This window comes from Heptranchias perlo, unplaced genomic scaffold, assembly GCF_035084215.1.
Source record: "Heptranchias perlo isolate sHepPer1 unplaced genomic scaffold, sHepPer1.hap1 HAP1_SCAFFOLD_60, whole genome shotgun sequence".
In the NCBI taxonomy this organism is placed as follows: Eukaryota; Metazoa; Chordata; class Chondrichthyes; order Hexanchiformes; family Hexanchidae; genus Heptranchias; species Heptranchias perlo.
In genome coordinates this window covers 457,469-470,000 of record NW_027139623.1, presented here as the reverse complement: position 1 = coordinate 470,000, position 12,532 = coordinate 457,469, and the positions used below count along the sequence as shown (strand labels likewise).

Here is a 12,532-nt window from a genome sequence, read left to right as displayed (position 1 = left end):
TTCATTTCAACTGGTTTCTGACGGATCCTTTCTCGCTCTGTTGCAGTTCCCGTTTCAGCCCAGTAGATGACGCCAACCCCCAATCAATGGAAATTACACAACAGCCAGTAATTCTTCACCTGATATCGGACTGAAGAGACAGTCGATACCTGCAATACTTGACCGGCTGGAAATACATTTTGCCGCAGCTCACATCAGCCATTGAGTAAAGTTAAATAATTATATTAAATCATTACACAGACCTGACTACAAGCTGGGTACGAATGGCAGCTTAATATTCAAGTCTGTAAGATCTTAAGAAAGGACAGGGAAATAGGGAAAGGAGGGGGAGTAGCAATATTACTAAAGGACAATATTACAGCAATTGAAAGATAGAATATCAGCGAGGGTGAGCGGGCAGTGTAAACACTCTGAGAGAGACCCATCACAATTGCCCCCACTGTACTCCTCCAGAAGGTATAAGAAGGGCGAGTGCCGGAGGATTTCTTCATTCTTTGTGAAAGTGTTTGTGAGATTATGGAAATGTCTGGAAGAGGAAAATCCGGCGGTAAACCTCTGGCCAAGGCCAAGTCTCGCTCATCCCGGGCCGGACTGCAGTTCCCTGTGGACCGTGTTCACAGGCTCCTCCGAAAGGGGAACTATGCTGAACGTGTGGGTGCCGGAGCCCCGGTCTATCTGGCGACTGTGCTCGAGTATCCGACGGCTGAAATCCTCCAGCTGGCCGGCAACACGGTCCGCGACATCAAGAAGACCCGCATCATCCCCAGACACCTGCAGCTGTCCATCCGCAACGACGAGTAGTACAACAAGCTGCTGGGACGGGTGACCATCGCTCAGGGCGGGGAGCCGACTAATATCCAGGCCGTGCTGCTGCCGAAGAAAAGAGCTGGGGACATCAAGAGCAAGTGAAGCGGCCAGGATTTAATCTAATAACAGGACAAGGACAGGACAAACCTTATTAAATCCTTTGAAGAAGTAATAGAAAGCGTAGACAAAGTTAATGTAGTAGATGTAATGCATCTGAATCTTCAGAAGGTCTTCGATTGTGGACTCATGGCAAAGTTCAGAGCACGTGGAGTCGGGGACAGGCGGCGAAATGGATAGCAAGCTGGCTACAAAACAAAAAAACAGAGAACAGCAGTTAAGGGTAGCTAATTAGAGTGGCTAAAATTGAGAAGTGGTTTAACACAGGGATCATTGCTGGGACCACTGTTGTTCACAATTTAAAATTACGATTTGGATTCGGGAATCGGAAGGACAATTTCAAAATTTGACGATGACACCACATTGGGGAGTACAGTTAATACAAAGGTAGAATGTGTCAAAATGCAAGAGGACATGAATAAACTTACAGAATGAAGAATAAGGAGATCACACACTGCCTGGATAATAAGAGTCTAAGCAGGATAGAGGAACAAAGGGATTGAGGGGTACTGATACACAAATTACTGAAAGTACCGACTAAAAGTTTATCCGCCAGTGTTACCGTCTCTCAGAGACTCTCGCCCGGAATCTGTGAAAAGATAATGACGACGAACAGGGACCGAAGCCGACCACATCCTCAGTTACAGTGAGACCCGGCCCGGACATCTCATTCTCTCTGTTTTATATCAGAACGTATCCCATCTTCATGTCCAGCACCAGGGAGAGAGAGAGAGAGAGGGACAGTATCAGTCTTACACTTCCTATCAGTGTGTCCATATCACGCTCAATAGCAGTATCCCACCTTCATATACAACACCAGAGAGTGAGAGGGGGCAACACACGGCGAGAGAGAGATCGAGCGGAGGGACGCATTGACAGGCAGACGTAAACAGTATTAGTTTTAGAATGACCGTTAAAGTTCCGTTTTATCGAGAAAGATCCCGTTGGAGAGACAGAAGATGCAATCTCATCTCTCACTGATATTGTACAAGGGACAGACACATTATTAATCCCACACTCAGGGACAGTGCAGACATTGACAGAAACAATGGGCCACATTTAACCCTCTTTTCCTGTTGTATCACCTGGAGTTTTGCAGCTCAGGGCTGTTCGATATTACTCTCAGTGACCGAGAGTTTCACTCCAATTAAATAAATCTGGGTCTGTTGCTGTCAGATACACCGACTCCTACTTTCCTCCACTGTTTCTCCAGGATTGGTTTGAGAAATCCTCCCTCCAGTTTCGGAGTCACACATTTATTTATCAGCAGAGGGGCCAAGAATGAGCAGGATACTTTGGCTCATTCCACAGCCGCCCACTTTATCTCTGGAAGGCTCTTTACCATCAAAAGATACCGAGAGAAACAGCAGGGATGGAAACATCTAGTTTAATAGTTAGAGATTGTAAAGTCAGTCTGGATTCCAGCGTTAGGCACTGGTGGAATCCCATCTGTTTTCCATTCTGGTGCCTGTTCCTGCACTGCCTGTGGACCCCATTCCCTCTGACCTTTCCCCCAGACCCACTTCCTTTGCTCAGACTCTGAAAAATTCCAATTGGGGAAAGTTTCCAACGATTTGTGAATTGGGAATTAAAACAGATATCTGCGCATGCGTGAGTCAGCCCCGCCCCCTGCGCTGGTTGTTGGTGAGCAGAAGAGCGCATGCGCGCTCCCCTCCCCCAGCTCGGCCTGTGGGCGCCATTCCCTCAGTGAGCGGAAGAAGATGGTTTAAAACAGCCGGGAATGGAGAGATCACGGCCCCCGGGGGAAGGGAGCAAAGAGCAGCCTCGTTACAGCAGCTCATCGCTTCGGGACCGTGTCCGCAGATGGGCTCAGAGATCGGCATTGAGTCCGGGGGAAGGTCAGGGGGAGTCCGGGGGCTGTTTGTAAGAGGCGGAGTGGATCAGGAACTGGTCCCGGAACATGGAGTGGGCGGGGGAAGGGAGAGGTCATTCTCGGGCTGTGTGTGAACAGGGTGTGTCCAGGGTAAGGGAGACAGAATGGGAAGAACCTACTATTAAAAATCATTGCTGCTTTCTCTCCCCAAATCAGTGGTGAATGGTCCTGGTTCAGTTCCAGTCTCATCCTGTTACTGGACAGTGAACAGTAAGGATGTGGGGAGTTATACAAGCAGTATCTATTGCAGGCACCAGGTGAGAAGTGTGAAGGACACATTTTAATCAGCGGTTGTTTGGTTTCGGGTGAACGGCTAGTCCCATGGGAGAGGGGTTGAGAAACCTGACCTGTACAAAGGTCCCTGCCCCATCGGGTAGTCCCATTCACGGACCAGTGCAGGGGTTGGGTTGTGTCTGGATGTCACTAAATTGTTTTAAAATCGTCCAACACACCTGGTGTGCAAAAGCTGAGTGCTGCAGTACTGCAGTGGAGTCAGACATTGACACTGTTTGTATCACTGGTTTTCATTTGTGGATATTCAAAATGATCATTAACAGAGATATTAAACTGATCACTTTTGTATTTTCTACCTCACCTGTTCCTGAGTAACACGAGATAATTTTCTTTCTGCAGGCAAATCCTTGAAGGATCCATAATGAATGTGATGTTTCCTCCACCCGAGGCACAAGGAACAGTGCAGCCAGCTCCTTCTCACACACAGTAAGTACATTATCACTCACACAGAGCACAGAGACACAGACAGGTCATCAGTTCCACAGTCTCGGACAGCAGAAGTCGTCAGTCCCACACTGATCCCAAGACCCAGAGACACATTTTCAATCTAACTGTCAAACAGAGCAGGTGAGGCAGACACTGTTCCATTTCCCCCTCACTCAGTCCCGCTGACAGGTGGATACAAAAAGCCCAGTCCAAAATCACACTCTCAGATTGAAAGGCACTGTGTCAATCTCACAATAGGGCAACATTAAATACCAGATAGAAATCACACATAGTACTCAATTGAAAGTGACAGAATGAACCCCAATAATGTACCCCGAGATTCCAATTGAAAACCACCCCACAACTCAAACATGTGAGTTTAATACATGCAGTATCCATTTGAATATTGTATCATGAGATACAAATTGCAGACAAGTCCAAAACTCATCTGCAGTATCAGACCGAGAAATGCTGTGACAGTGTGACCTGAGAAAGAAATTAGAAACCAGTTTATAATACACTCATAGTATGAGAGTTAAAGATAGAGTATCAATTCTATTAGTGCAGACTGAGATACACATTATATACCAGTCCAAAAATCTCATACAATATTAGACTGAAAAACACAGTATCGATTACAATAGTACAGACTGAACAACACATTATATACCAATTCAAAAATCACTATCAGTTTGAAATATATATTACCATTCTCAATAGGACACAGAGATATTGATTTAACAGTAGTCCAAAAATACACAAATTATCTGATTAAAAAACCTCCAGCACCAAATCCTAAAGTTTATCCATATTTATCAATTAAATGAGAAAAAACTATTTAAACATGAAGATATTAAAGCTACAGTATTGAACACCATAATGTAATCAGAGAGATTAATTATAGACAGATACAGAATCAATCTCACACTCTTTTATGGTACCAAAGTTGACATATAATGAATCCCAAACTCTCATAATGTACCAGAGACTGGCAGATAAAGTATGAATCCCACACTCACACAGCATCAGAGACTGCATATATCGAATGAATCGCAAACTCAAACACACTACTCACAAGATACAAAATGAATCCCACACAGTATCACGGACTGAGAGATACAAAATGAATCTCACAGTCACCTACGTTAGTGCAGGCTGAGTTACAAATTAGGGACCAGACCACAAATCTTAGTGTCAGATTGAAAGATACAGTATCAATTCCATTAGTGCAGACTGAGCTACACATTGTAAACAAGTTCAAAAATGTCACCATATCAGTTTGGAAGATACACTAAATCACAATTGTGTTCACATCGATGCAGATTTAGTAGTAGCCAAAAAAGTGCACTCATTCTCTGATTATGACCTGCAGCATCAGATTTTAAAGGATATGATTATCTACCACTTAAATACTGGGAAAAATTATTTATACATTTAGGTATTAAAGATACAGTTTTGAGCACCATGCTGTAAACTGAGATACAAATTAGATACAGATACAGAACGAATCCCACACTCACATACAGTAGCACAGACTGACAGATACAGTATATATATCACTCATATGCAGTATCAGAGATTGATGGAAATGGAATGAATGTCTCACTCACATACAGCACCAGACACTGACAGATATGGAACGAATCCCAAATTCACACACCGTGCCAGAGACTGACAGGAACAGAATGAATCTCATTCACATACAGTACCAGGGACTGACATATAGAGAATGAATCCTACACTCACACACAGTACAACAGGCTGACAGATACAGAATGAATCACAAAGTACCACAGTCAGACAAATACAGAATGAATCTCTAAGTCAAATTACTGCAGACTGAGTTACACATAACATGCCAGTCCAAAAATCTTAGTGTTAGATTGAAAGATAATGTATCAATTCCATTAGTGCAGACTGAGCCAAACATTATATAGCAGTCCAACACTGGCAGACCATATCAGACTCAAAGATACAACATCAATTCCATTAGCATGTACTGAGCCACATGTTACTCACCAGTCCTAAAATCTCATAAAGTAACAGACTGATAGATACATTATCAATTCTATTAGTGCAGGCTGAGCTATATATTACATTCCAGTCCAAAAATCTCACAGTGTCAGACTGAGATACAGAATTAATTCCATTATTATAAACAATTTTACAACACCAAGTTATAGTCCAGCAATTTTATTTTAAATTCACAAGCTTTCGGAGATTTTCTCCTTCCTCAGGCAAATGTTTCAAGATCTCCTTGAAGCCTACGCATTTATACATATTGAACAATAATAAATGGTGTTTACAGACTGCCCCTGCAACTGCCCGTTGCCAAGGCAATCACCGTGTTCAGACAGAGAGGTGTTACCTGCAGAACCTCCGAATACACATTCAATAAAAAAACAAACAGGGAAAAAAAAAACAGAGAAAAAAAAACACAGAGAGAGGCAGAAACAGTCCATTATTATAGACTGAGCTACACATTATATACCAGTTAAATAATTTCACCATGAACAGATTGAAAGGTACATTATCATTCACAACAGAGTTCAGAGATGAAGATGTAATACTACTCCAAAACTCACACACGTTGTTTGATTAAAGAAAATCCAAAAGTGTAACAATATTTACAAATTAAACACTCGATAAATACTGCATATACTTTAAAGTATTAAAGATATAGTTTCAAATACAATAATGTAAACTGAAATAAGAATATAGAATGAATCCAGACTTGCACATGGTCTTAGAGACTGAATTATAGAATGAAACCCAGACTGACATAAATTAGCTGAGACTGACAGATACAGAATGTATCCTAAACTCACATACAGTATCAGAGACTGACAGATACAGGAGAAACCCCACATTTGCATACAGCACCAGAGACAGACAGAAACAGAATGAATCCCACACTCATACACAGTACCAGAGACAGACAGATACAGAATAAACCACATACTCATGTACAGTACCAGATACAGTATAAACCCCACACTTATATACAGTGTCAGAGACTGAGAAGTACAGAATAAACCACACACTCCTATACAGCACCAGAGACAGTCAGAAGCAGAATAAACCTGACACTCGCATACAGTACCCGTTACAGACAGATACAGAATAAACCCCACACACGTACAGTACCACAGACTGACAGGCACAGATTGTATCCCACACTCACACACAGTACCAGAGACTGACATATACAGAATAACCCTCACATTTATATTCAGTACCAGACACAGACAAATAAAGAATGAACCCCACACTCATTTGCAGTACCAGAGACTGACAGATACAGAATGAATCCCAAATTCACACACAGTACCAGAGACTGACAGAATACTGAATAAACCCCACACTCACATACAGCAACAGAGACTGACAGATACAGAATAAACCCCACATTCAAACAGTACCAGAGACAGACAGATGCAGAATAAACCCTACACTCATTTCCAGTACCAGAGACAGACAGATACAGAATGAATCCCAAACTCACACACAGTACCCGAGACTGACAGATACAGAATGAATCCCAAATTCACACACAGTACCAGAGACTGACAGATACAGAACGAATCTCACATTCAAATACAGCACCAGAGACTGACAGATACAGAACAAAAACCACAATCATTTCCAGTATCAGAGACAGACAGATGCTGAATAAACCCCAAACTCATGTACAGTATCAGAGACTGAAAAATACAGAATAAACCCCACACAGGTACAGTACCACAGACTGACAGGCACAGAATGAATCCCACACTCTCACACAGTACCAGAGACTGACAGATACAGAATAAACCCCACACTCATATACAGTACCAGAGACTGACAAATGCAGAATAAACCCTACATTCAAACAGCACCAGAGACAGAGAGATACAGAACAAAAACCACACTCATTTCCAGTATCAGAGACAGACAGACACTGAATAATCCCCACATTCACATACAGTGTCAGAGACAGACAGATACAATATGTACCACCCACTCATATACAGTACCAGGGACAGACAGATACAGTATATACCCCCCACTCATATACAGTACCAGAGACAGACAAATACAGAATAAACCCCAAACACATCTACAGTATCGGAGACAGACGGACACAGAATAAATCCCACACTGACACACAGTACCAGAGACAGACATCTACAGAATGAACACCACACTCATATACAGTATCAGAGACTGACAGATACAGAATAAACCCCACAATCACATACAATACCAGAGACTGACAGGAACAGAATGAATCTCATACTCACACACATTATCAGAGACTGACAGATACAGAATAAACCTCACAATCATGTAAAGTGCCAGGAAAAATTGTTTGGTTAGGGAGTGTCTGTAAATGAAGGAAACATGGTGTCTGGTAAGGGAGTGTCTGCACATGAAGGAAAAACGGTGAAGGGTCAGGGAATATCTATAAATGAAAGAGAAATGGCGACGTGTCAGGGAGTGTCTATAAATGAATTTGAAATGGTGTCTGGTAAGGGAGTATTATAAATGGGAAAAGACATGGTGACAGGTCAGGGAGTGTCTAAAAATGAAGGCGAAATGGTGACGGAGTGTCTATAAAGGAGGAAGAAATGGTGACAGATGAGGCAGAGTCTGTAAATGATGGAGAAATGGTGACTTGTCAGGCAGTGTCTGTAAATGAAGGAGAAATGGTGTTTGTTCTGGGATTGTCTGTAAATGAAGGCAAAATGGTGACTGGTCAGGGGGTGTCTGTAAATGAAGGAGGAACGGTGATTGGTCCGGGAGTGTCTGTAAATGCAGGAGAATTGTTGACAGGTCAGGTAGTGTCCATATCTGAAGGAGAAACAGTGATGGGTCAGGGAGCGTCTAATAATGAAGGGAAATGCTGACGGGTCAGGGAGAGTTTGTAAATGAAGGAGAAATCTGAAGGAAACGAGAGCATCGAAAAATGTAGGAGAAATGGTGTTTGATTAGGGAGTGTCTGAAAATGAAGGAGAAATTGTGACAGGTCAAGGATATTCTTTAAATGAAGGAGAAATGGTAACTGGTCAGAGACAGTCTGTCGCCAAAATTGGGAGATATCACAGATGGACGGCTTACAGGCAGCTATAGCGAGGGACATTGTGTGGAAATGAGGGGCAGAGCATATACACACAGCCAGAGTCAGCATATTCCGGAGAGGAGAGGGGAACCAGTGAGTGTTGAACTGATCCCAACCAGAGTCAGCAACTTCAGGGGAGGAGAGGGAGGGGAACCAGTTAGTGCAGAACTGAACCCAGTCACAGTCAGCACCTTCAGGAGAGAGAGAAAACTTAAATAGAAGGAAAAATGTTGGAGATGGTGTGATGGGTTTGGGTTTCAGCAGAGGGAGGAGGGTGAGTGTGTGGACGGGGATTTACAGTCTGGGGGAATGAGCGGGAAGAATGTTCCATAGGAACAGGAATTGCCTGTTCTGAATTTCTGTCCTGTATTCACAGTGAGGACTTTTGTTATCTCCTTTTACAGGGTATTACAAGGGGAGGATTTGCAGACGAGAAACTCAAACCAAACATCACGTCAAGATCTGACTCCATTCACCAGCACCTGAAGATTATCGGCCTTAAAATATAGGAGAAATGTTGATCTGTTCTATCTGTGGGAAAAGATTTCAAACATCACTGTGACTGGAATAGCAGCGAGACACACACACACGATTGAGAGTGTTCCAGTGCACTGACTGTGGGAAGAGCTTTCACCAGTTACACAGCCTGAAGAAACATCATACCATTCACAGTGGGGAGAAACGAGACACGTGTTCTCTGTGCAGACGAGACTTCCACTGATCTCCAACGTGGAGAGAGAGAAGGACACCCGCACCATGGAGAAACCGTGCAAATGTGGGGACTGTGGGAGGGGATTCAGTTACTCATCCCGGCTGGAAACTCATCGACGCAGACACACTGGAGAGAGGCCGTTCACCTGCTCCGTGTGTGGGAAGGGATTAACTCAGTCATCCCACCTCATTGAACATCACCTTGTTCACACTGATAAGAGACTTTTTAAATGTTCTGTCTGTGAGAAGAGCTTTAAAAGAAAAAGTGATCTGCTGACACACCAACGCACTCACACTGGGGAGACGCCGTTCACCTGCACTAAGTGCGGGAAGGGATTCACTCAGTCATCCAACCTGCTGACACACCAGCGAATTCACACTGGGGAGAGGCCGTTCCCCTGCTCCGTGTGTGGGAGCGGATTCACTCAATCTTCCCACCTCATTGAACATCACCTTGTTCACACTGATAAGAGACTTTTTAAATGTTCTGTCTGTGAGAAAAGCTTGAAAAGAAAAAGTGATCTGCTGACACACCAACGCACTCACACTGGGGAGAGGCCGTTCACCTGCTCCGTGTGTGGGAAGGGATTCACTCGGTCATCCAGCCTACTGATACACCAGCGAGTTCACACTGGGGAGAGGCTGTTCACCTGCTCTGTGTGTGGGAAGAGTTTCACTCGATCATCCCACCTGCTGAGACATCAGCAAGTTCACATCGGGGAGAGGCCATTCACCTGCTCCCTGTGCGGGAAGGGATTCGCTCAGTCATCCACCCTGCTGACACACCAGCGAGTTCACACTGGGGAGAGGCCATTCACCTGCTCCGTGTGTGGGAAGGAATTCACTTGTTCATATGGCCTCAATGAACACCAACTTGTTCACACTGATAAGAGACCCTTTAAATGTTCTAACTGTGAGAAGAGCTTTAAAAGAACTTGGGATCTGTTGAGACATGAACGTATTCACACTGGGGAGAGGCCGATCACCTGCTCTGTGTGTGGGATGGGATTCACTCAGTCTTCCCACCTGCTGAGTCACCAGCGAGTTCACATGTGACTGCAGGGGATGGATTCTGCTGTTATTGCTGATGTTAATCACATCCAGGACTGAACCATGTTCATTCTGACAGTTGGGGTTTGTTTCTGATGTTAAACTCCAGCCCAGTTAAAGGGATTATGAATATTCTGTACAATTGTCAAATTAATCAGCTTTCTTTTAAACACAGTGTGTCCAGTCCTTGATATCTTGATGATAAGAGAAGCAGTTTGAGGACTCATGATGAAGTGAGTGGAATCCATCTTAGAACTGAGTTCCTCCACCATTTTAAAAGATGGATCTACAAATGTCCAAGTCTGACAGGACAGAAAATTCTATTATATCACACGGTCCACTTCAATCAGGCTGAGCAAATTTCCACTACCCTTGTGTGGGAAAGAGTTTCCTGATTTCAATCCAAGACACCCTAGCTCTAAATTTAAGTTTATGTCCTCTTGTTCTGGATTCACCGACTGGAGAAAATAGTTTCTATTTCCACCCTATCGAATCCCTTTATAATTTTAAATATCTGGATCAGATCACCCCTCAACCTTTTAAACTCAAGGGAATGCAAACCAAGTTTATGCAACCGGTCCTTATAATTGAACCCTTCAAGCCCCAGTGTCATTCTGGTGAATTTGCACTGTACCCCCTCCAAGGTCAATATATCCAATATGTCCCAGCACTGACTGTGTGCATAACAGGACTGAGTGTCCCAGCACTGACTGTGTGTTTAACAGGACTGAGTGTCCCAGCACTGACTGTGTGTATAACAGGACTGAATGTCCCAGCACTGACTGTGTGTATAACAGGACTGAGTGTCCCAGCATTGATAGTAAGTTTGCAGATGACACCAAGATTGGTGGCATTGTGGACAGTGAAGAAGGTTATCTCGGATTGCAACGGGATCTTGATAAATTGGGCCAGTGGGCCGATGAATGGCAGGTGGAGTTTAATTTAGATAAATGTGAGGTGATGCATTTTGGTAGATCGAATCGGGCCAGGACCTACTCCGTTAATGGTAGGGCGTTGGGGAGAGTTATAGAACAAAGAGATCTAGGAGTACAGATTCATAGCTCCTTGAAAGTGGAGTCACAGGTGGATACGGTGGTGAAGAAGGCATTCAGCATGCTTGGTTTCATTGGTCAGAACATTGAATGCAGGAGTTGGGATGTCTTGTTGAAGTTGTACAGGGCATTGGTGAGGCCACACTTGGAGTACTGTGTACAGTTCTGGTCACCCTATTATAGAAAGGATATTATTAAACTAGAAAGAGTGCAGAAAAGATTTACTAGGATGCTACCGGGACTTGATGGTTTGACTTACAGGGAGAGGTTAGACAGACTGGGACTTTATTCCCTGGAGAGTAGGAGGTTAAGGGGTGATCTTATAGAAGTCTATAAAATAATGAGGGGCATAGATAAGGTCGATAGTCAAAATCTTTTCCCAAAGGTAGGGGAGTCTATAACGAGGGGGCACAGATTTAAGGTGAGAGGGGAGAGATACAAAAGGATCCAGAGGGGCAATTTTTTCACTCAAAGGGTGGTGAGTGTCTGGAACGAGCTGCCAGAGGCAGTAGTAGAGGCGGGTACAATTTTGTCTTTTAAAAAGCATTTGGACAGTTACATGGGGAAGATGGGTATCGAGGGATATGGGCCAAGTGCAGGCAATTGGGACCAGCTTAGTGGTATAAACTGGGCGACATGGACATGTTGGGCCGAAGGGCCTGTTTCCATGTTGTAACTTCTATGATTCTATGATTCTATGATTCTATGATTGTGTGTATAACAGGACTGAATGTCCCAGCACTGACTGTGTGTATAACAGGACTGAGTGTCCCAGCACTGACTGTGTGTATAACAGGACTGAGTGTCCCAGCACTGACTGTGTGTATAACAGGACTGAGTGTCCCAGCACACTGACTGTGTGTATAACAGGACTGAGTGTCCCAGCACTGACTGTGTGTATAACAGGACAGGGTGTCCCAGCACTGAATGTGTGTCTCACAGGACAGAGTGTTTCAGCACTGACTCTGTGTATAACAGGATTGAGTGTCCCAGCACTGACTGTGCGCAGAGTGTCGATGGTGTGTGTGAGGAGATAAATGGGTGGGTTCGATTCCATGAGAGGTTGGAGTGACATGGGGT

The 12,532-nt window shown here is 43.9% G+C and overlaps 1 protein-coding gene across 4 annotated transcripts; it reads left to right on the top strand.

Moving 5' to 3' along the window:
• Window positions 1-2,580: 2,580 nt before the first annotated feature.
• LOC137316720 (zinc finger protein 623-like) lies at window positions 2,581-10,570 on the top strand. 4 transcript variants are annotated; one of them, XM_067980569.1, is made up of 3 exons: window positions 2,581-2,783; window positions 3,452-3,538; window positions 9,044-10,570. In XM_067980569.1, the coding sequence occupies exon 3, from the start codon at window positions 9,396-9,398 to the stop codon at window positions 10,404-10,406; it is 1,011 nt and encodes a 336-aa protein (XP_067836670.1). In that variant the 5' UTR covers window positions 2,581-2,783; window positions 3,452-3,538; window positions 9,044-9,395; the 3' UTR covers window positions 10,407-10,570. The 4 variants fall into 4 exon arrangements, with proteins under 4 accessions (XP_067836670.1, XP_067836671.1, XP_067836672.1 ...); XM_067980570.1 differs by having other exon boundaries at window positions 2,581-2,850; XM_067980571.1 differs by lacking the exon at window positions 2,581-2,783 and adding an exon at window positions 2,855-2,908.
• Window positions 10,571-12,532: the final 1,962 nt, after the last annotated feature.

Coding starts and splice junctions, on each gene's coding strand:
- LOC137316720 (XM_067980569.1), top strand. CDS start 9,396: ATGGAGAAACCGTGCAAATGTGGGGACTGTGGGAGGGGATTCAGTTAC.